The sequence below is a fragment of the Pleurodeles waltl genome, chromosome 6, assembly GCF_031143425.1.
Source record: "Pleurodeles waltl isolate 20211129_DDA chromosome 6, aPleWal1.hap1.20221129, whole genome shotgun sequence".
Lineage (NCBI taxonomy): Eukaryota > Metazoa > Chordata > Amphibia > Caudata > Salamandridae > Pleurodeles > Pleurodeles waltl.
In genome coordinates this window covers 1,174,553,162-1,174,578,172 of record NC_090445.1, presented here as the reverse complement: position 1 = coordinate 1,174,578,172, position 25,011 = coordinate 1,174,553,162, and the positions used below count along the sequence as shown (strand labels likewise).

The 25,011-nt window shown below is 43.1% G+C and overlaps 1 protein-coding gene across 1 annotated transcript in view; it reads right to left on the bottom strand.

Annotated features, from left to right (window-relative positions):
• Window positions 1-25,011, bottom strand: part of OIT3 (oncoprotein induced transcript 3) — a 501,420-nt gene that overhangs the window by 312,940 nt on the left and 163,469 nt on the right. The window contains exon 3 of the mRNA XM_069242490.1: window positions 24,738-24,848. Within this exon, the coding sequence (XP_069098591.1) occupies window positions 24,738-24,848 (111 nt within the window). The remainder of the gene's footprint in view (window positions 1-24,737; window positions 24,849-25,011) is intronic.

The following is a 25,011-nucleotide window of genomic DNA, read 5'->3' as shown; positions in this document are numbered from 1 at the left end:
CTAATAACTTTAATTTTCATTTTTGGATGATAAACTTTTATAATGCAGATGGTCCCTGCAGTAGACACTTTAGTATTGAAGATCTATCTTATGTTGGGCACTGCTTACATGGAAGTCCCCTCTTCTGTCTATAAGTTTTAACAACCTAATTGGAGATTTCAGTGCTAGGGTGGGCTTGAATTGTATTGTGCTACAGCCTTTTCTAGCCATTCAGAATATTTTTTCTGCTGGGTCTAGAGATGTAAGGGCAAAGAAGCTCTATAACCGGATAGTGAATTTGGGTCTGGTCAATGTGTTAGAACTGCGAGGATCTCCCAACCTGGTAGCACCCACCTTTACAGGTAGGAGCCAATGTTCCATCAAATACTATACATTTATTTCCCCTTCTACGAGTAGCCACATTTCTTTTGCATCTATTCCACCCAGCCCCTTTAGCAAACATAACCCTCCTGAGCTTTCATTTGCTGTTACCCATGATGGAAATACTCCTGCTCACAGCGGAATTACAGGTATTGTTGTACATGACCAGGGTTTAAGGATCAGGTGACATGGTGAAGATTATTCTGAACTCTTTACTTCCATGATTAAATGTAATCTTTCACTCTTTTTGGAGTCCCTTTCTTCACCAGATAGCCCCAGTGATTCTGTTGTTTTAGCTTTTCTAGGATGTTCTAGGATAGATCGTGCCCCTGACATGCACAGTTTTCTCAATTTTCTCAACAATAATTATCTTGGAAATATTGCAGTGATATTATCAATGATGTCGTAGAAGATGTCATTATTGATTTGGGGTATTTAGCAGTGCATGGCAAAGGCATGAGTTATAGTTACCTTAGGGCACAAGTTATAATTTCTTGAGCTAAGTAAAACTATAACGGCTGAATATCTATGTTTTTGTGTGTGCAAAATCAGTACCTAAAGATAACATCCCTGTAACCTTTTTTTTAGTGAATTTCTAATGTTTTTTAACTCTGTTACCTAAGTATGCAGTCCCTGTAACCTTTGGTTTTTCAGTGAATTTCTATTGTTTTCTAATGCTATTTCATAACTACAATGTCCTTGTGACCTTTGTTTTTTCAGTGAATTTCTAGGTTTTTTTAACATAACGTAATATTTAATTAACAAATGTTAATCCAACCACCGCCATGCACGGCCATCGGCCCTGTGGTCAAGCCCTGCAGCAAACCCTCAGCATGCAGCCAACATCACACTGTGCACAGCCTTCAGCTATGCGCAGTGGAGGGTTGGCCACATGGCCTGGCCTGCAGCCAGGCCCTACAGTCAGTCCCACAAAGGCAGCCAATCTGGGAGCGGTGTACGCAGCCCACTCCCTGTGCCGAGTTCCGTTCTGGAACCCCATTCCAGGGCCTGGCACATTTTCTGGGGCACGGGGGCATATGCCCCCCTTCCTGGGCTGATTTTAGCTCCTAGGACCCCATTGCCCGGTGCATTTCTTTTTTTTTTAGGAGAGTACGCGGCCCCCTTTCACAGGCCGTTTTTGGCCCTGTGGATCCCATTCCCTGGGTCCCTGCATATTTTCTGGGGCACTGGGGCACATGTCACCCTCCCTGGGCTGATTTTGGTCCTGAAGGCCCTTTCCACTGGGACTTGGTGCATTTTGTTAGGGGAGGGAGTATGTGGCCCTGCTCCCCAGGCCATTTATGGCCACGGGACTTCATCCCAGGGCCCACCTGTGGATTTATACGGGAAAACACGCTGCAGGCTGTCAGTACAGAACTCGTTGGCTTAGTCCCCTGCCCAGTGTTTGATTACAAAATAATAAGAATTTTGCAGGGGAGGGATACGCTGCTCCCATAAGCCCTGTGGAGGGGGTCCCAAAGGAACCCCTCTTTGGGGTCAAATATTATTATTTATTTTAAAACCTGTGATCCCATTGGTGTTTTTATTACTATAAAATTGGACCCTCGGGGAAGGACAGGACCCATGAGCCTTTACAAATATATTTTTTGGGGAGGTGTGTTAGTGGAACCCCTCATCCTGAGCCAGTGAGGGCCCCAGGGACTCAATCCCCTGGGGCCACATGATAATTTGAGGGGAGCGGGCATGAATCCCCCTCACAAACCACAAAAAGGCTCAGGAAATATATCCTTTGGGGTCAAAAAATGATTAAAGGGGAGGTAGCATGTGGCCCCCAACCCCATGCTGCAAATGGGCCCCTGGGAGCCCGTTCCCTTGAGGAAAAGGCAACAAGAAAGGAAAGGGGTGCACATCCCCTTACTCATGCCAATACGGGCTCCGTGGACTCCATTCTCCAAGGTAACACCTGGGACACTGTGATCCCCTGCAGAGGATAGTGTGAGCATACCCTGCCCACACTCTCCCAGGCTAGGAACACCACTTTACTCCCATGTCATAGAAGAACAGCTGCTCCTCCCATGCGGGAACAAAGACAAAGTACTGGCTTCCACCAACACCCTGTGTGGTACTAGCTTCGGAGCTGGCTGGGGCTCCCTCATCCCCAACATAGTAGCTTGTGGGTGTCCTGGGTGAACATCAGAGCACCGACTGGAGGGCCTGGGGGACAGGGTCCCTAGGACTGTTAAGGCTTGGTGTGCAGGACTGTTTGTGTCCACACCCCTTAATTCAATAAAAAGACTCTGAGGGGCAGGCTCCCTACGGCCCATGTTGGCTCAGGTAGGGAAAGCTGCACGCCTCCTCCCCATATTTGCATCTAGGCAGGGTCAGATTATGATCAAAAATTGGCCCGGACCCACAAAAAGTGGTCAATTTTTAACAATCACAACCTTTCATGAAGCATTGCGTGGTCAGTATCAGGGTTAAATTGGGGAGACGTTTGTGTTAAATTTGGCTTTTTTAAATGTTCTAGGGCCAGTCATCTTATCAAAGGTTGGGAACACCATTATTCCATTTCACCTCACAGACAGGTCTTGTGACACATACTTTTACATCATTAAATCTTCTCACCCTCCAGTCTCTGAGCCCAATGCATACTCTTAGAGCCTCAAGCCCTAGCTTACCCTCAGATCTCTGAATTCCCTCTCAGGTCCTAAAACTCCTAGTCATTCTTAGGGATTTTCACTTGCGACTGAACAGCATGGCCATCATGATCCTAGAGGTTCACACTCATCCTCAAGTTTCTTGACCTTTGTTAATCCTCAAGAACCTATGGGTGCTCCTCGTCTTAAGAACTTTAGGCTCTTACTCGCCATCAATTTGTCCATAAATTAGCGACTTACTAACATGACCCTTAAGTCCATTTCCACTCTTCAGTTCCCTTAGGATCCTGCTCAAGCTTAGTTCAAGAGGCTCCAGCCCTCTCTCAGGTGCCTTTAGATTCCAGATCATTTTCTGGTTACCCAATTTCCCCATTTAGCCTCAGGCCCAGTAGCTCTTTATCACTTACATAGAAGCCCCAGGGTAAAGCCAGTCCCTGAAAACAGTGTTTACCAGGAGATTCTGCAGAGCTTGTATTTCCACATAATTCCCTTTCTGCACTGCCCACCTTAAGAGAATGAGGCCCACAGTCACCACCAGATCTCTGAATCTCCTGTTTACCCTGAATCCTCACAGCTAGCATTAGGGTTCAACATTTGCTTCAGGGACAGTGCTTCACTGAGGGAAGGGACAGTGCTTCATTGGCCCTTGGACCTAGAGCTCATTCTGAAGTTCTTGAGTTTATGCTTAATCTCAGCTCTCCAAATTCTTGTCCACTCTCACATCTTAAATGCTCCTGCTTACCCCAATGGCTTCTGCTCACCAAATGGTGCCTGAGTTACTGTCTCATTATCTTGTGGCTCCTTGTACCTTCAGATCGCTGGGTTTCCTGCTCACCCAAAGGTCACTGCTAAACCTCAGGAATTGACAGCTGTATACATGCACGTCTTTCATGGATCCACAGAAGCCTCTTTGCATCTGACATTTTGGTAGTGTAGAACAGCTCGGTACTTGATGACGTTGATGTTGTGTTCAGAAGAGCCATGGTTTAAAGATGTTTGACTTTAACTGCAGCTTTTCATATCATGTTCTATACATATGTGCCCTTGATTTTGCTAACCTATACATGTGAAGAGTTCCCTTCTCTTTCCCCTTTCTTTACACCCTCATTTCACCTCCACTCTCACATGCTCACTCACTGCATCTATTGGATTCTCTATGTTTCCATTTATCACACCAACGTTTCATTCTCTATCTCAGTCCCTTAGCCTTGTTCTCATTTTATTCTCTCCCTTTATTATTCTCTCTTCCACTCTTTTCCCCTCTTGCTTGTCTTCCATCTTGATCCCGATCTGTCTCCCTTTTTCCCTCACCCTGATCTCTCTTTTCATCTTTCTGCCTTTATTTTGCTCTGTCTATAAATCCTTTTCACTACACTACACTGTCTCACATGTAAGCCTCATTTACATCATTTTCCTCCTCCCATGTCCTTATTTCTCACACTCTTAATTTCAGTATTTCTTTGAGTTTTACTTCAGTTCTATTTAATGTCTTGAAATGTATCCTTATCTTCAAATTTTTGTGTGCAACTCACACTTATTTACATCTATCAATTGAAATCCTTTGTGCATTGTACTACACTTAGGGCCACATGTTCAAAGATACGGTTTTGCCACTCACAATTTGCGAGTCGAAAACCGGATGTACAACAGTGTCAATGACACTGTCTGCTATTCGCAATGGGGTCGCAAATTACCTAACTCATGAATACTCATGCGGTAGGTGGCAATTTGCGACCCCATTGGGATTGGCCACCCTCACAGGGATGGTGGCCTGCTGGAGACAGCAGACCACCATGTCTGTGACTGCTTTTTAAAAAAGCAGTTTTTTAAAAAAATGCAGTCCGTTTACCTTCAAGGAAAACTAGATGCATTTAAAAAAAAAAATTATTTTCATTTTTTCAGAGCAGGCAGTGGTCCGTGGGACCACTACCTCTCTGAAAAAATATTTTCGCTGCAATTCACAAAGGGGAAGGGGTCCTATAGGGACCCCTTCCCCTTTGTGAATGGGTTAGCACCAGTTTGAAACTGGTGCTAACTGCAATTGTTTTGTGACCGCATTCATGGTCACAAAACAATGCTACATCGCGCTGCGACTCGCAATTAGGAAGGGACCACCCCTTCCTAATTGCGACTCACAAACCTATTCTGCAATTTGGTAAATAGATTACCGACTCACAAAATAGGGTCTGTGCATACCAAAATGTTGTTTTCCTGTTGCAAACAGTCTGATTCTGCAAATTGGGCCGTTTGCTACAGGAAAAATGGTACGTACATGTGCCCCCTAATGTTATATTCCACTGTGTTTTATTTATTGCCTTTTGCAGGTAGTAATGACCTGTTTTAGCAAATCCTGACATGTGCAGAAGACTATGCCCCACAGACATTTCTTGTGAGTGCTTTGAGTTCTGCATTTCTCCAAAGGTGATTCAAGGAAGCAAAGGGGCCTTGTTCTATATCGGGTAATAGACAGACCAAGAGCCTGATTTAGAGTTAGGTGACAATAGGAAAGCCACCTATTTCTGGAGGAATCGTTAAAACCAGACAATTATCTATGGGCTCTAGTTCCTTTACTGTACAATAGTTTTCATGAAGGAAATTCGATTGGCAGGGTCTACTACACATTCTGCAATTTCTCTAGGTACCGCATCAACCTCTAAATCAAACTGTGGAGTGTTGGGCCATCCAAGAACTAAGGAGTGTGTGTGGGGGTCTAATCAATTGATTCCTATTTCACACAGACCTGTAAACTTCTGACATCCTGTTCTCTATCCTTTCTTTTCTAGATCATTCACTGATCACTCTTTTTCTAACTTTGCAGTCTCCTTCCTCTCCACTTTTGCTTTCTACTCTTCACTCTCTGTAATAATCTCTTATTCAAACTTTCTCCCCACTTAGCTTTCCATTACTTCATCTTCTCATTAGTCTTTTTCCCTCTTTCCTTTCTTCCTATCGCCCTCTAGATGCATATCCGAAATTATTTTCTTCCCTCTTTCCTTTGTTCTCTCCCACAATCATTTGTCTGTTTAATCTCCCTCTCCCCCTCTGTTCGTCTCTCTGCCCTTCTCCCTGTCTCTCATTTCCTTTTGTTTCTCTATCTCTTTCCTTTCCTTTCTCTATCTCTCCCCTTTTAGCCCAAGATGGAGGATGAATGAGGTTTATTACAGTAACATTATAAAAAAAGTGTTTCCTTTTTACCCATTTGAATTCACCCACCTCATCCTGAATTCTGCTAGCACCCTCTCACCCTGACCTGCATTGTTGCTTGCCACCTCCCACCATTCTGTCCCTCCAGAAACAAACATGCACTGGCAAAGCTAATAAGTCTTGCCTATGTGTCGTCAATGTTTTAGCCATGTTGCCCAGCAGCATTGAAAGTTTATTTTAAAAAAAATGTGTTATGACATGGTCAGCACTTTTTTCATTGCTGGTGACAGGGTGGGAGGCATTTAACATCCTCCGTGTTGCATGCCCTCCCTCAGCGATAGCCTCCACCCTGCCACCCCTCAACCAATTTTTTTTTAAAGTGCTATAATGAGGCCAGCGCCCGCCGCATCAGTGTTTTTGTTAAACTTAAAGTCATGCACCGCCACTCCTGTGTAACATGGTTAAAAATACTAACAAAGCCAATAGCTTGCATAGGTAAGACCTATTGTCTGTCAGATCTGTGTGTTCTGCTGTAGGAGACAAAAGCTTCTTGCCCATACCGATGACTTGTTAATTTTGGTGCTCAAAAGAATTGCCACCCGGAGACAGAGGAGGTACAGCAAATGCTGTGCCTGCTATGGCCTGCTCATTGTCATTCTGAAAATCACAATGAATGGCCCTGACTTTGTGGCTCACACTAACTCTCGCCAAAAGCTGAAACAGCCTTTTGAGTTCACACCAGCTGAAAAATCAGCTGAGGCACATGCAGCAACTTTATCCACAGCCCAAAAAAAATCGATGACCAGCAGGCTTCTGCCTTTGGCCCATTAGGCAAAGGTCAATTGCCTGCCCCGTCTATCCGACCGTGCCAAAGAGGGGCTCAGGGAGGAGGTGTCAAGGCGCCCCATCCCCCTAGTTTAATAAAAAAGGACCCCGTGATTAAGCACTTGAGGCGATTGCTTACTCAGGGAGGGTCCAGCATTTCCCCCTCCCCTTATTTTAAATAAGGCTCTAGGGGATGGATTCCTCAGAACCACTAGTGGCTCAGGGAACGGGGTTGTGTTCCACCCTCCGCTCATTAAAAGGTTATGGCCCTGGGGGGTGGGATGCTTGGGGCCTGGAAAGGCTCGGGAAGGGGGGGGCACATGCCGCTATCCCCATATATAAAAATAAGATATGGGTGTCCCGGGTGGTCATCAGTAAATATTTTTTAATAAAGTGAATAATAAATAAGCTGCAGGAGCCGCTCATTTATAATTTACTGCTCCTTGGAAGAAGGGTCTCATAATGCCCTGTTTTTGAGCTTGGTGATGTCCCTAGAATAGGAAAGGGCACTACCAAGCCTTTTTTTTTTATGTTTCTGCGGGCTGCACGGAGATTAGCAGTCACCAGCACCATTTAATAACAAACAGTAAGTCTCCTTTAATCCATAACCCCAGGAGAACTTACTTTATTGTTTTAAAGCACTCTTAGCTAAGGCTCTGTGCTCTTCAGCTGGATTGCAAGGACCTCTTGTGGTTGTTTTTATGAGTGCATGTTGTGGGCTGAAAAAACATTAATACCTTCGGTGCCATGGACATAATGGTTACATCCTGTGACACAGCGCTCCTGTGCCACGGACGTAACCTTTACGCTCCCCTGTGGGTCTCCTACCCACACCCCACGGGCAGGGATGGCAGCACACTGTGCGCTGATTTCATTAGAGGCTGTCAGAGGTGCTGGGAGCTATTTAAGAAGAGTTGAAAAAGTTCTTGGGTTTAACTTTTTTGATGGGGTTGATAAGGAAGCCATCACTGTCTTCATATTGGTCTACTAGTCTCTTGATGGCAACGGCTATATTACCTGCAACCATGAGTCGTAATCGGAATTTGCTTCTTCTTCGGATGCTGCATTTTATTGATAATGCTTTATAATTGCTATAAATTCATCCTGATTCTGACCGTCTTTTTCAGATTAGCCTGTCCTTGATCCCTTTGTAGAACAGTTTTCAGAGGTCTATGTTCCAGGGAAAGAAATAGCTGTGGACGAGTCTTTGGTCTTGTTCAAGGGCCATTTGGCTTTTAGACAGTACATTCCCAGCAAGAGGGCACTTTATGGAATTAAGATGTATATGCTGTCTGAAAGTAGTACAGGATATGTTTATAATTTCCGGGTCTACACTGGCAGGGATTCCAGTACTGAACCTCCTGATTCTCCAACCACTTTTGGAGTTAGTGAGAAAATTGTGTGGGAACTTGGTAGACGACTGTTTAACAAAGGTCACCATTTGTACCTAGATAACTTCTACCCAAAGGAGCTTGTATGTAAAAACCTGGAGAGGGGACAGTGCAGTGCCTTGCATAATGATGAGCTGCCTGCTGTGATATTTGCCAACAGGAGGGATGTCTACATACTGACTACCAACTATGATGAGCGTACTTCCCGTGTGACTGTCTGGGGTCAGGTTGTGAAGTTCGCAAACCTGCGTGCATTTTAGACTGCAATAAGCACATGAGTGGTGTAGATAGAGTAGATCAGAGGTTGGAACCTTACACTGTTGTTCGTAAGGCTTACGTTTGGTATAAAGGTTGGTTATACATCTCTTCCATTTAGCAACTTTTAATGCTTTTATCATGTTCAAGGATTGTTCCCCTGAGTCAAAGATGACATTTGTTAAATTTCAGGAGTCTGTGATAGAGAGCCTTGTTGTGGTAGAACAGGCAAGAGTTCCTAGAGAAGCAGTGGTGGCGGATGTGGCTAGACTAAAAGATGGCCACTTTCCTGATCGCATTATTCCCACTCTCAAAAAAGACTTTTCTTCTAAGAAATGTAGAATCTGTGCCCGAAAAGGTATCCGAAGGGAGACTCGTATGTACTGACCAGATTGTCCTTCTAAGCCTGGGCTGTGTGTGGCCAGCTGTTTCAGAAGTTACCACACCCATAAGAATTATTGGGAACTACCGTGAGGGTAAACATAAACTGCCTGTTCTATATATACTTTTATATTTTTTGTTCAGTTTCAAGGTTGGCATTACTGTCATGTATTTAGTTAGAGCTTTTGTGTTTTTAGTTTTGTACTTACTTATAATTAGTTCGGTTATTTTTGTTCAAAAAATTATGATGGTGTGCGTGGAGTAGCGGTTGGCTGGCAGTGTGCGTGGAGTGGTGCTTGGCTGGCGGTGTGCGTGGAATGGCACTTGGCTGGTGGTGTGCGTGAAGTGGCACTTAGCTGGCAGTGTGCGTGGAGTGGTGCTTGACTGGCTATGTAAATAGTGACTTGCTGTTGGCCACTACAACATACTGCTAGCCAAACGCCAGTCTACAGTCTCCGTCAGCTGGTGTGATTGCTGTGTCAGGGAGATGGGCGTATGAAAGTGATGGGCCCTTGAATGGTGCTGTCTGTTGATGTGAGCATTGTAATGTGCTGGGCCCGCGGCTGTCGTGTGAATGGTCTTGTGCATGTCACGTATGAAAGGTGTGTGAATGGATTGTAAAGCAGTTGGTGCATTGTTGTGGCTTTACAGCTCACGAGCTGGGAGTTATTGGTTCAGTTTTGTGGCCTTTCAGTTATTAACAGTGTATTTCATTTTTGTGAAATCTCTTGTTAATAACATTTGATCTATTGAACCATCACTCACCCTTGTGCTGAATCCAACCACTAAAAAGTTTTACAAAAACACTCCGCTTTAAGGTATCATTTTTATCGGGAGGCCGAGGGGAACGTTGGGTGGCAGAAAATTTGTGCTTGTGTGGTATTCCCACACAGAAGAAAATGTGATTAAATTTGAGGTTTGCAGGAGATTCTAGGTAAGAAAATGTTGGGAGATCCATGCAACCCACACCTCCACTGGGTGGCTAGTTTTAAAAAATGTCTGGATTTGGCAGATTTCCCTAGATGGCTGCTGAGCCAAGGACCAAAAACGCAGGTGCACCCTTGGCAAAAACAGGTACTTTTTGTAATAGATAGTTTTGTTGTTCTCTGTGTTGTGTTTTTGACCCTTCCCTGTCGTGGGCAGCAGGCCTACCCACACAAGTGAGGTACCATTTTTATCAGGGGACGTGGGGGAATGCAGAGTGGAAGGACGTTTGTGGTCCCCTCAGATTCCAAAACTTTGCACCCCCAAAAAGTGAGGGAAATGTGTTTTTTAGCTAAATTGTGAGGTTTGCAAAGGATTCTGGGTAACAGAACCTGGTGAGAGACCCACAAGTCACCCCATCCTGGGTTCCCCTAGGTGTCTAGTAGGTTTCCTTACGTGCTGGCTGAGCTACAGCCCAAAATCTACAGTTAGGCACTTTCCGAAAAACCCATCAGTTTTCAATGTAAAAATGTGATGTGTCCATGTTGCGTTAAGGGGCGTATCCTGTCATGTGCACTAGGCCCACCCACAGAAGTGAGGTACTGTTTTTATCAGGGTATGTAAGGGAATGCAGAGTGGAAGGAAGTTTGTGGCTCCCCTCTGATTTCAGAACTTTCCATCACTGAAATGTGAGGAAATAGTTTTTTGTCAAATTTTGAGGTTTGCAAAGGATTCTGGGTAACAGAACCTGGTGAGAGCCCCACAAGTCACCCCATCCTGGGTTCCCCTAGGTGTCTAGTTTTTAAATTGTATAGGTTTGCTAGGTTTCCCTTGTTGCTGGCTGAGCTAGAAGCCAAAATCCACAGCTAGGCACTTTGCAAAAAACACATCTGTTTTCATTAGAAAAATGTGATGTGTGCACATTGTGTCTTGGGGCATTAACTGTTGCAGGCACTAGGCCTACCCACACAAGTGAGGTACTATTTTTATCGGGAGACTTAGGGGAATGCTGTGGGGAATGAAGTTTGAGGCTCCCCTCAGATTTCAGAACTTCCCATCACCGAAATGTCAGGAAAAAAGTGTTGTTTTGCCATATTTTGAGGTTTGCAAAGGATTCTGAGTAACAGAACTTGCTGAGAGCCCCACAAGTCACTCCATCATGGGTTTCCCTAGGTGTCTAGTTTTAAAAAATGCACAGGTTTGGTAGGTTTCCCAAAGTGCCAGTTGAGCTACAGCCCAAAAGCCACAGCTAGGCACTTTCCAATGAATGTGTCAGATTTCACTGTAAAAATGCTATCTGTCCATGTTGCATTTTGGTGCGTTTCCTGTCGCAGGCACTAGGCCTAACCACACAAGTGAGGTATCATTTTTATCGGGAGACTTGGGGGAACACAGTATAGAAGAACAAGTGTTATTTTTTCCTTCCAAATGTAAGACAGTGTGTAAGAAAGAAGTCTATTTGAGAGATGCCCTGTAATTCACATGGTAGTATGGGTATCCCTGAATTCAGAGATGTCCAAATAACCACTGCTTCTCAACACCTTATCTTGTGCCCATTTTGGAAATACAAAGGTTTCCTTGATGCCTATTTTTCACTCCTTATAGTTTACCAATTGATTTGCTGTATACCCGGTATACAATGAAAACCCATTGCAAGGTGCAGCTCATTCATTGTCTCTGGGTACCTAGGGTTTTTGATGAACCTACAAGCCCTATACATACCTGCAACCAGAAGAGTCCAGCTGATGTAACAGTATATTGCTTTCAAAAATCTGCCATAGCTGGAAAAAGTTACAGAAGAAAATGTTGACATAAATGGCTGCTTTTTTTTTTAACTCAATTTCATTTTTTTTATTTCAGCTGTTACTTTCTGTAGGAAAACCTTGAAGGATCTTCACAAATGACCTCATGCAGAGTTCAGAAATTTGTCTACTTTTCAGAAATGTTTAGCTGTCCGGGATTCACCATTGGTTTCACACCCATTTCTGTCGCTAACTGGAAGGAGGCTGAAAGCATAAAAAAATAGTAAAAATGGGTATGTCCCAGTAAAATGCCAAAATTGTGTTGAAAAATGTGGTTTTCTGATTCAAGTCTGCCTGTTCCTGAAAGCTGGGAAGATGGTGATTTTAGCATGCAAACCCTTTCCATTTGCAGGGGAAAAAATGCATGCTTTCTTCTACAGCACCTTTCCCCCCCAAAAAAACTAATTTTAGCTGCATTTTGGCTTATTTCTTCATCTCCTCCACGGGAAGCGCGAACTACCCCAAATAGCTAAAAAAAAGGCTTGGCACAGGAGGGAAAAAGGCCTGGCAGCGAAGGGGTAAAAAGAGACTGAAACATAATTTCTTTTCAAAAATGTCTCTAACTATTTTGACATTTTTCTCCCACAAAGTTTTTTAATAGTAGCTATGTAAAAAGAGTCACAGACATTCTTTTTATCTAAACCTTATTAAACATTTTTATAGGAATCAATATTAATAAACGTAGTATTGTGTGAATGATTTAAAAATACATTTAATTAAAAATATTGGTGATTTTTGGAGAAAGCTGATAGACCTGCTTTATACATGAGGATATGCTCACTCCTTGATAAAGCAGATAGGCTCACTTTTTATGTATTGGTTTTGCAAAAGGCTGTGTGAGGTATAAGGTTGGCTACTCTCAGGCCAAGACCTGCGGCCAGCCCCACACCCCACTCAGCCGAAGGCCATGCACAGTGGGAAAGTGGCTTTACTTATGGTAATAAAAACCTTACAATTTACTGAAAAAAACAAAGGTTAAAATGGTTATATTTAAGTGAAAATTTCAGCGACAATGCAATATTTTAAACTCAAAGAAAATACAGAAAACCAGCCTTTGCCATGCACAGCTAATTACCCCACATATTACATCACTCATGACACCTTCTACGACATCATTGATAATATCACTGCAACATCTGAAATGACATCATTGATGACAAGACTGTACATGGCAGGGGCATGAGTTACAGTTCAGTGCTTTTTTTCTTTAAATTGTTACGTTGTTACTGTCATACCTATAACATCACTTTAACCTTTGTTTTTGTCAGTGATTTAAATGTAAATTTTGTCAAATAAAATGTATGTCATCTGTATAGACTTGTACAATTAATACATTATGCATTTCCTGACATGTTTTCCATATTTCAAGAATGTTTTCCATAGTTCAACAATCAGTGTAATGTCTTCCATATTTTAACAATCAGTCTTTTCATCTGGTGAAAACAACGATGAAAATGACCCTTAAGTCTTGCACCCCACCACAGAACCTGTCTGTTTAAATAAACGTCTCATGTGTGCACCTCCACCAAAGGTTCAGAATTGTACTTAACTGGCAATACAGGGTTTGAAATTGCAATTTCTAAGATATCAAATTGAATTGACTGTCTATGGCACCTCTATGGGAGCAATCTGAACAAGGCAATACAAACTTTTACCCTACTTAAAGACAGCTTACAATGAACAATGTGCAAAATATTCTTATTTTTCTCTGTTTAAAGTACTATTACTTTTTCTCAGTGCTTCGTGATAATTCTGCAAGGGTCCTTTTAGTGAATAAAACCATTATATATAACAGATCAAGCACTAAGCGCTAGTTTTCTGGATTACCAATCATCACTTGTTAAAAAGATTTACTCTATCTCATATTTTTTTTAAACCATGAAGAAACTATGGTGTTCATAGATTGCATGAGTGAAAAGTATTTACAAACCGCTTCTGAAGCATGTCTCAGGGGGAAAAAATGCAACGCACATACCAGTGCGCATATGCTCATGAAAGGCTCACATAAGTGTTGCAAATACCGGGAAGCTTAAAAAAATATACGTGGCCTCTGCGGGCCTTTATTTTGCTTTATTGAGGCCCACCAGGCCATAAATGACCCACTCTTTCCTACCTCCCAATTTGCTGGCCAGGTCGGCAAATCATATTTCATTTATTATTTATTTTGTAGTGTTATATAGCGCGACCAATACCCAGCGGGGCTTCACAGAGCTTAACATTAGTACCTGGAACTGAATAAAGGCACAGAGAAAATTATACAAAAAAAAACAGTGGCACTGCGTTTAAATGGGTTACAATGCTAACAAGCAGATTTATCTGTGCTTACAAAGATTAAAACAGAACAGCACATTAATAAAGCATGTATACGTTGTCAATGTACATATAGATCAGAAACATTTACAAGCTCTATTGCGTAGTCACGGCCACTATCAAGACAACTAATACCTTTGTTACCCCGATGAATGGTACTCTAAGTATTGACTTGGAAGAAAGAATGAGTGTACCCTCCGAGGTTCCAGTCTTTGAGCATGTGGTTAAACACATATCCATTAAGCCTGTTACACTAGTCTTTATTGCATACCGAAACTTACTAAGTAACAAAAGGCCTGCCGGGAGTTTTTTCAGGGTCATGATAACAGAAACATGCACCTCGGACACTTCAATAGACGAAGAACGTCTATACCTACTGGAGAATTGTAAAGATATATCTGTGCCGCAGTCCTCTTGGGCACAGATTAGATCTTGTGGGATTCTCAGTGTTGTTCCCTGCGCCTCAAATATCCCCTTACGGCGCGCATGCTGTACATTCTACAAATGAAGGAGATGGAAACAGATGGCCATGTGTGAGGAGGCAAGTATTGTTGAGCAGAGTTCGTGCAATACGCAGGGGTGGCTTCTCCATTAGGGCAGAGGATCATCACCCCTCCCCTCAAAGCCCCCCCCCACCCCCGCCAGCAGCAGAAGCTGCAAACATTTCACCACAAAGGGTTAATAAACTAGGTTTATTATCCCTTCGTGGGGAAAGGGGCAGGGCCATGGAGGTGACGGGCAGTGAGGGGAGTGCACTTTGCACTCCTCTTAGAGCACATGTGTGTTTGGCCGGCCGTCTCGGACCGGTCAAACACACATGCGCAGTAGGCTCCCTCCAGCCCGGCACTGTGCTGCCAAGCTGGAGGGAGCAGGCACATGCTCCCAGTCTGCCTGGGAGCACCCAGCCAGGGGTCTCCCAGCCAATCCTGACACTGCTATGACAACTGAATCAACAAGCATTTGCAATGCAATAGGTCTTGCATATTTCAAACAAGTTACTTGTCATCTTTTGACAGCACCCACGAGCAAAACAAACAAAAAAAATGAGTGGAAACTAAGAAAAGACGACTGAACAAAATAAAATAAAGTTAGCTTTAAAAAATAAAACATTGCAATTTTGTTTGTCTTGCTGGACACGTTTTTGCAAGTCACAAGCCTTCAGTTTGAGGGGGCACTGGAAGTTAGAACAAAATAGTACCTCGATCACGTCGGGAGCAGCGGTCGGGCACACATTAACTTGAAATCAATTAGTGCTTGATTCCTGCTCCACACAGAAGAACGGAAATAATGGCAGACATGCCTTGACGAATTACGAGACTGTAAAGAAGAGTGCCATGTAAACCAACGTATGGTGAGCGACGGGTGGGCTCCAAACCCATTATGGAACACAACAGCGTCTCGCATACGTGTCAAATGCGCAAGCGCATGCACTCGCAGGCTTGACCCTAAAAAGCTATTTTTTTCTATCATGGCTTCAGGTCACCTCTTCACTTGACCCATCTGCTTATCTTCTCTCACCCTCCCTGTAGTTACCTCTCCATGTATATTCCCTATTCCTCTGCTTTATCTACGTCTGCCAAACCTCTCTCTACTTGCACAGCTCTACCACATCTCTCTCTACCTCCCACTCACTGCCTAAGTTCTCTTTTTCCACCCCTCTGTGTCTACCTCTACACCTCTCACTATCTAACACGGCTATAGCTCCCTTGTACCTCTCTTTATCTTGCCTATCAAGTTGTCCTGCTGCTTCTCTATACATCACCTTTTCTAGCTCTAGCTCGGCTGTCTTTCTGTCTCACCACTCCCGCGACCTCACCTACCTCTGCCTCACTTCTTTCTCTGCCTCACACCTCTCTCAGTACCTCACCTCTCTCTATGCCATGTATCTCTCTCTAATACTACCTAACATTTCAATTCACCTTACTGTTTTTTCACTTTCTCGCTTCTCTACATCTGATTTCTCTCTTTCTACCCCTTTTACCTCTACCTCACCTCCAATACCATCTCACTCTTATCTTTCTATCTCTCTTTCTTGACCTTTTTTCTCTATCATTATCTTCTCTCACACCTCTTTGCGCCTCCTCTATTTGAACTCACCCCTTCCACCTCTGCACCCCATCTGTCTGTACCTGTACACCTCACAATTCCATCTCCCTCACCCTCTCTCTACATCTGTCAGCATCACATACTTCTCTACTGATCCTGTATTTTTCTTCACCTCTTTTCTCTCTGCACCTCCCCATTATCTATACCTTTCTCTCTGCGTCGATGCTCTTTTCCTGACTTATCTTACTATAGGTCAGTTTGGCCAGTCTCAACCTTGCATCTTTCTGCTCCTTTTAACTACCTCATCTCTCCAACAGTCTCTTTGACTCACCTCTCATTGTATGTTGGCTCTCTCTCTCTCTTTACCTGAACACTCCAATGTATACCACCGCACTCTCTCCGACTCTGCACTACTTTCTTTCCTCTAACTCTCTTACTCATTTTAAAACCTTACCTAGCTCACAGCCTACCTCTTCCTCCTTCTACCTTGATGTATCTGTTTTTTTGGATACCTTCTCTTTTACCCTACATATCTCCTTAACCTCAATGATGTCTCAACTTAATTTCAATCATTCGTCTCCCTCAGCTTCGTCTCTTTCATAAGCAAAAAACATCTTTTCAACAAAGCACTCCGAAGGATGCCCAGGATACCAATGAGCATTAGAGTGCTTTTCAGCATCAACATGGATGTGAAACACACTGTATAAAACACCACCAGACCATACAGAAAATTGGGTTAGGCTTAGCAAAGGGCGTGGAAAGGCCATATAACCCTTATATTACAATTAAGGCTCCCGGTTTTCCATTTAAATGGATTATTACACATAAATACAGATGGAAATGGATTATTACACATAAATACAGATGGAAATCTATTTTTCCTTTGTCTGTATTTATAAATATAAACGGTAAAATACTGCTGAATCTGATTCAGAGACTTCATGCTGCAACTGACAGAAGGTTGCCTCGCCTTACCCCTCTTCCTGATATGATCTTTGTCTATGCTGGAAACTCTTTTCTGTCCTGCATGCTCTCTGCCCTGCCCCCATAACTCTGCCTTCGCCTAATTTTGGTTCGATCCTTGCGTCACTGTATCTGCATGGCAACACTTCTCCAGCCCAGCCCCTATACCTTTTTGCCCTTTATTTGCTGGCACTCGCCCTCCTACTTCCTCCTTTCTACCTGTGCTGTGACAGGCAACCACCCCCCCCTCCGATTGGAAAGAGGCCTCCATCTTGCCTGATGCCACTTTGGTCCTCAGGCTTGCTGCCTGCCCAGCTGTCAGCTGTTTGTTGCTGGCCCAGTCCTTTTTATTTCAACATCTCTGGTGCTCCAGTGAGCTCTCTGCCTCCCCCCCACCCCCCAGGCGGTCCAAAGGTAAGTGATAGGGAGGGTTGTCTTGCTTTGTGGACTTGGGATGATTTTGTGACTAGTGCGGAGCGATGGTGGGGGGAATGTGCTTTGGCAGTGTCACTGTACGTGGAGAGAGGAGCGATCCTTCGCTCCTGATTCACACTGTGTGAATCAGGAGCGAGGGATCGCTCACCTCTCCGCTTACACTGACAATACAAAAGACCATTTGCCCACCATTACCTCACACTATTGAGGCAATAAAACTCAGAATCCGAGTTTTAAGGTGGTTCTTGGAACTCTGATTTCTATTGCCTCAATAGTGTGGGGCAATGGTGAGAAAATTGTCGCTTTTACACTGTGTGAATCAGGAGCGAAGGATCGCTCACCTCTCTGCTTACAGTAACAGTACAAAAGCAGTGCTTAACCTGTAAATAAAAATATGCCAGTGTCCAAAGCCCTCCTCTTAAACACATGGCTGCTGCAATTAAATATGCGAACACGTAATACTGAGGCAGAGTAATCCTGAAGCCACCTTGGGCCTCTTCAATCCATTTAAAGCCACTCCCTGCCCATTCAGCTCACTCTTGCAGCTTTCTGCTTTCTCCTTTTGTGACACTTTTTGTTTTTCTCTTCCTCCGTCTTTTCCATATCTGTCTTTTGCTTGCAGTAAATGCTTCAGGCAGAATAATGGTCATTTGTATTGTCACTGTAAACGGAGATGTGATCGACCCTTCACTCCTGATTTACACATCTCTGTGCCACCTTGAAACTCCGGCTCTGGGTGCTGGTGCAGATCCGCTCTAAGAGCTGCATGGCATCTTACATTATCGAATTTACCACTCCCATCCCATATGTAACTCTGTGAATTGTGCCCAAAGCAGAGTCTCCTCTAGGGAAGGTTGCTAGCCTTTTCCCTGTTTTTTTAGAGAGCCCCAGCACACAGACATTTTGAGGCATGGGCAAAGTGGGCTCTGGCCCAGGGCCCCCAGCCTTTCCGGGGTGCCGCTGATAGAGCCAGCTCTGTTCTGCAGAGTCCTACTCTGATGACCTTGAACAATTGGTAGACAGATTGTTTTAAATATCGTTTTCCTTTCATTTATTGTAATGTGTGTGATGTGTGAGAATATATTAGAGACAATTTGTGGAAACATGTGTTTATGCTGCATGCACCATCCATAAATAAAAGTTCACATATGAGGAATGGGAGGGTGTCACATAGATTATTCGCAGTAATATTAGTGAGCTGCTGCTGTGGTGCAATACTGTAAACACTCATGAATATCCTTGAATATTAGATGTAAACACATTAAGAATATGGAGGGTTGTGCCTGTGCACTGTCAGTTACAGTGCAATACAATATACAGATGTTGGTCACGGCCACACAGTTTTGTATTTTGTGGTTTTTTGCCATTCTGGAATGTTTCTGAACAGTATGCCCTATAAGTCAATAGTTGTGTGGCATCTTGACAGCTTAATTTAGCTGATAATGGATAAAAAGAATTCCAAATTTTTCTGAACTGGGGTGTGAGGGGCAAAATATGTTTTGCCTGAGGCCCTCAAAAATCGGCACCTGAAGTCTGTCTATTGTGTGCGGTCCAGGGTACTTCGGGTTGGCCAGGAGAAGGCCGGTGGAACCTGTGATTTAGTGAACGCTTCAGCTTCAACGCTTGCTGTAACAGCTCAGATTTCAAGAGTTTCCTGAGAGCATCAGCACTCTGAAAGATGGATTCTGTGCAGGAGTCTAGAGTCCCTAAACGGATAAATCCAGAGGTGGTTTCGCTGTGTAACGCACATGTGTAGTTTCTAACGTGCAGAGCTGAGGTCCCAGCCAGCTCCTGCAGGATCCCTTCTGTCAAAGATCATGTTCATGGTGTGGAAGACTGATCTTAATTTCATCAGGTTTCAGCGACGGTTTAGTTTAAGGCCTTACAAGCAACCTGGCAAACATTTATAACAAAGATTTCCAAAATACTTTTGAAATTAAACAGGAATTTTAAAATGACGAACATAAGTGTTTTTCATTAGGAGTCTTGGTGTGTTATTTTCTGTGGCTTGCAGTTGTTTACATTGTATGTAAAAAGTCTACATCGTTGGTTGATCTTCTACCAAAAACACAGAGCCTGGCAGTGCGCTTTTCTGGTTCTAGAAAATAAATCTCTCCAACATATTCTGCACAACAGGAGAAACTCGTGATAGGCCAGAAGAACATGTTCCCCAGTTTCTGGATAGAGTCCACAAAAACAGCAAATTCCCTCAGCACATAGGTCTTTTGGCTGTCCCCTGATTTACTATGGAGGAGATCAAGGTGGCTTCTTGTGCTGCTGCTGTCTTGTTTCGTCCTAAACTCCTGGGTGTTTCTGGGGAGGACACCTGTGCTGATTTGATTGCATTGATCCAAACATGCCTTGACTATGGCAGTAAATTCCAGTCCGTAATTTGTTTGCAGGACGTTTGATCCAGAGCAACTACTATTTGAATTTGATACTCTCTGAGAGGCATAGTGCAGGTCTTTAACAAAGACTACCAAGGGGTTTTCATTTATGTGTCAGGGACGGCAGTTCAAAGGGTCACAGGTTTATAACTGATCTTTTGTTGCTTACATGCACCATAGCATATCTCTTATTTGGTCAGACTGGGTGTTGACCACTGGTAACCAGGAAGGGTGCTGGGATTACTGAAAGCTGTGCAGTGGCTTGCAGCATCTGAAGCATTCCCTTGTTATTGGTCATAGAAATAGGTCTTTTGTACATCACGTAGCATTACTAGTAGGAAATTGACTTTTTGGGCAATACGTTTTGGAGCTGGTCTACAGACAGCTTTAGCTTTCTTGTCAGGCTTGTGTTTAAAAAAATCATAATACAAATGCATACATAGATAAATACATAGAGTGGCTTTCAGTTAGCGCCCTTCATCCATGGGTCTGTTCATTCACATTTTGCTTCCTCGCACTAAATCCCACGACTTGGGGCAATGGGGTAGCCCACCTTACCCACTGACTCGCTTCACTGTGAGTGACTGCATTTAGCTCTTGCACAACTGCTTAGAAAATCGTCCACTTCAGTGCCAGTGCTAGTAGGCCTATCTTTGCCTTGAGTTAATTTATTTTTGTGATCCATCAATTTTTACTTTTTTTTTTACAGACACATGTATATTACCTTTAAATGGCAGCGCTTTTACTTTTCACTACTTTTACACCTTTAATATATATTGAACAGCTTGCAGGTTTGACATGGCCAGAATTTCTGGCTTTGCCAATGCTTGTTTAGAATGTGATTAATTATGCACTATCCACTAGATTTGGTGATAATTGCTTGCCAGATTGGGCGGAGAGTTTTACCGTGTCATGCCATGCTACATAGATTCTAACTATTAACATTAAATTAACACACTCAGAGACCAAGCTCCAGGTGTAGACTTAACTCTGCAAAAAAGGAAAATTTACAAGTAAAAAAAAAATCAATATTCATTTGAATTGCATCATAGAAAGATTGCACCCAGTAATAGTTTTTTAGCCATACGGACCCAGTTTGAGGTGGGGACTAAATTGCTGCTCCCTGTACTGCTTTTCACAGAGTAAATGGTTTTATATGCTGCTTCATTTATTTGCTTTTACTGGGCTTATTTCTGCATACTGAAATTATTTAACAGCTTTTAGGAGGCTTGTAGCACCTTGGCCATGTTCTGTGCCGGTGACATTACCAAGACGCTATACTGGGTTACAGTATAGTCGTCCTCCCAGGCTTGGTATTTAATAAGCCTGGGAACGCGGACATGTTATCAACCATACGGACCCTGTTTGAGGTTGGAACTGAATTACTGCTCCCTGTACTGCTTTTCACAGAGTGAATGGTTTTATATGCTTCTCTATTTAGTTGCTTTTAATGGGATTATTTCTGCACATTTAACATTTTTAACAGTTTTTAGGAGGCTCGTAGCACCTTGGCCGGGTTCAGTGCCGGTGCCATTGCCGAGACAATCTAGTCGTCTTCCCAGGCTCTGTATTTAATGAGCCTGGGAACGTGTACGTACAGCGGATGTGCACAGCAGGGGGCTGAAGGCGTTCCCAAGACAAGCTCGCCTGACCCCGTCTGTGCCAAGTCCGGGCCAGGGGCAATGACCCCTGCTCGAACTACCCCCCAAATGGACTGCAGGGTCCAGATGCTGGTACTCAACAAGGGTAAGCCTGATTCATCCAAGATCCTCAATCTGAGACATGATTCTGTTGTTCCACACTATGGCCACTCTAGCTGGACTTGCCAGGTGACACCCACCATTTTAAATAGTGTAGTGGAGACCTCTTGCTCCACCCTGCCTCCAGTTAAAAATGCTACAAGAGTGAACTGCTTATTAGTCAATATACGCTCCTTTATTAAACATAAATTTCATTGTTTTAATCACTTAGAAAACTATGTCCCCCCCTACCCCACTATTGTCTTCATGACAGAGACCTGTGCTGACAAGAGTTCAGACCCGGGCCTGACGGAAGCCCTGCCTGTGCGCTACTCCATTCAGAGATTAGATTGTACCGGCAAGCAGAGTGAGACCTTTCTGTGGTCTCTTGTGACTATTTGGAAGTCCTATGCGAACCTTTCACGATAACAGGATGTGAAGCACTGTTTTTAAGGTGTAAAATCCCAAAGCAATCTTTTTTTAACTGTCTGCTGCTTTACAGACCTCACGGCTCTTAACTGAGCTTTTTAGATAGTCTGGGGAATATTCTTGAACTTTGTATGCAGTACTTGAATTTTACTGTTTATGGGGATTTCTAAGTTCAATTTGGAGGACATGGCCTGTAAAGAAACAGAGTTGATACATTTCAATCAGTTTCAATATCTCCTTGCAGGTGCACTTTTCACCCAAAAGGCTAGCCATGTTCTGGATGGTATCTTTTCGAAATAGCTGGATTTAAAAGTTGATGAGACTATACCAATTTCTTGGTCAGATCACAAGATTATCAATTTCAGCTTAGAGACTGTGTTTACATCAATAAGTAAACACGCACAACATAAAAATGTCCCGGCCTGGAACAACATTTGCATTCCAGAGCTGTTAGACACTCTTGGGAAATCACAGTCGCATTTTTTAAATGATGCAACACCCTCAGCAAGAACGTTCTCTGAGTGCCTAGGAGCTGCAATAATTAATCATAGCAGTGTGAAAGCTATTAAGAATTTTCGATCTAGACCTTTGGTGCCTTGGTATTCTCTGCAACTAAGAGAGTTGAAACAGAAATGCAAAAGGCAAACAAAAGAGTGGAGGAAGCAGTATCGAGAGGAAGAAAGAGTTAAATATTGTAACCTTACCCAAGAAGACAAAAATCTGATCATAACCGAAAAGACTAAATTATTTTTTGAAAGAATTTATGGTGCAAAAAACCCACTAAATAACATTTTAAAACGGATGAAATCTTGTGCAGAACACCGTCTGATTATACTCAGCTCCTTGCCAACTTTCCTGTAATTTCTTTAAAAGCAAAGTACAGAAAATCTTTAGTAAACTAAATGTCAAGGCTAATGCACTTGATCTTCAGCTTGTTCAATATAAGATAGCTCTAAGTTCTAACGCTTTAGTGAATATCCCCTTGCTCACAGAATATAGAGTGAGCGAACTGGTTGAGGTAACAAAATCTGGGACCCCTTCAGATCCCTGCCCCCATAAAATACTTCATAAGATAGTGGGAACAATCGTACCTCCTTTGACTCTGCTACTGAACACCATCTTGGACTCCAGATAGTTTCCCATAGAATGGAAACAAGCTTCTTTCCTCACGCTTCTGAAAAACCCAACATTAGACCCTAAAGAGGTGCAAAAACTACCACCCTATCTCGCGTGTACCACTACCAGCCAAGGTATTAGAAAAACACATAAACATCATTTTATCTAAATTTGTGGAGCAGAATAGATTCAGCCCAGTTTGGTTTCAGGCCAAATCATAGTATAGAGTCGGCCTTGGTTGTGGCCACTGACAAGTGAGAAGCATGTTGGATGCAGGTGGGCAGGCTGCCCTGATCCTATAAGATTTCTCAGAAGCCTTCAACACTGTTAATCACAAACTTTTGATATCTCAGCTGGTGGAGATTGGAATTGGTGGCTCTGCCTTGAAACTCTTCAGATACTTTCTCTTCCAGAGAGAACACTCTGTGGCTTTAGGGAATCTGGTTTCTAAGCCTTTTTCATTTCCCTGTAGAGTACTTCTGGGATCATCTTTGAGCCCTACACTATTTAATATCTATATGGCCCCATTAATTAAGCTGATTTGTTTCTTTGACTTTATTCCTGTTGCATTTGCAGACGATACTCAATTAATTGTATCCATTCAAGACAAGTTCCAAGATACGTCTTCTTGCTTTAACAGTGGCATGGGGGCTATTGTCCAATTGATGAACAGAAATAGTCTCTTGTTGAACTCAGAAAAAGTTATTTTCTTTGGGTAGACTTCCGCCATCCTGGAATCAATCTTGGTGGCCGCAAAGTCTGGGGACTCCTCTCTTACCGTTATCTACAGCTAAAAATCTGGGTATCATTTTCTACCACAATTTATCTTTTAATTCCCAGGTCAACAAATTTACCTAATCCTGTTTTTTCCTGCTGTGCAAAATTAGGAAGATGATTCCGTACATCCTTCTGGAATTACAGAAAACATTGGTGACGTCACTTGTACTATCAAGTACTATCAAGAATGGATTATTATACTGCCTTATATCTTGGCATTCACCAGCGTTCAATGAAAAAACTTCAATGCCTCCAGAACACTGCTGCTAGACTATTAGCGAAGATTCCTAAATTTTAATCTGTATCATGAACGCTAAAAGAGCTCCACTGGTCACCATTGAAGGAAAGAATCAAATTAAAACCGCTTTGCCTTGCTCACAAATTACTTTATGGTGCTGTTCCAGACTACCTAAAGAGACATCTCAATTGGTATCAGCCCGAAGGACAATATGATTCTCAGCCTCTAGAACAATCAATGTTCTGAAGTTTAGGAGATCCAACTGGGGTGGTAGAAGCTTGATCCACGTTACAGCCCATTTGTGGAACAGTTTACCAGAACACTTGAGAAGCCAGACTAATCTTCTGACCTTTAAACACATCTCAAAACCTAGCTGTTCTCCTGTTCATGATGAGTGGTTTAGCTGGTCCTCAGTACAGATCACGTCAATTAGTATGGTAGACATTCAGCGCCAAGATGCCACTGGCAGTCGCAAGCTTTATAAACTTAGCAATATCAATATAAAGCCACAAGTTCAACAGTAAAGAGTTGCAAAACGAAACATCCTTCAGCGTGAGGGAAATTATTCCTTCCCAGCCCACTTCTTGTCCTACTTACCAAGACAGGTTTGGCCATCTGGGCCCAGCATCGTACCGGCCCCGCATGTGCAGTCCGTGGCATCCAAGCATGCTCCCTGACAGTCCATCATGTCGCATATGTCATAGAAATCTGGAAAAAAAACGACATCATCATTACGTAAAGAAAAAAGCATCAGACAGGTTCGGATCAAACTCATCTAAACAAACAGAGAGGATTGTAGTCTAACTGGGACTGCAGTTTGTGTTGGTAAATGAGTAACATAGCCTTTTTGTTCCTCTTCCCCATTAAGAAT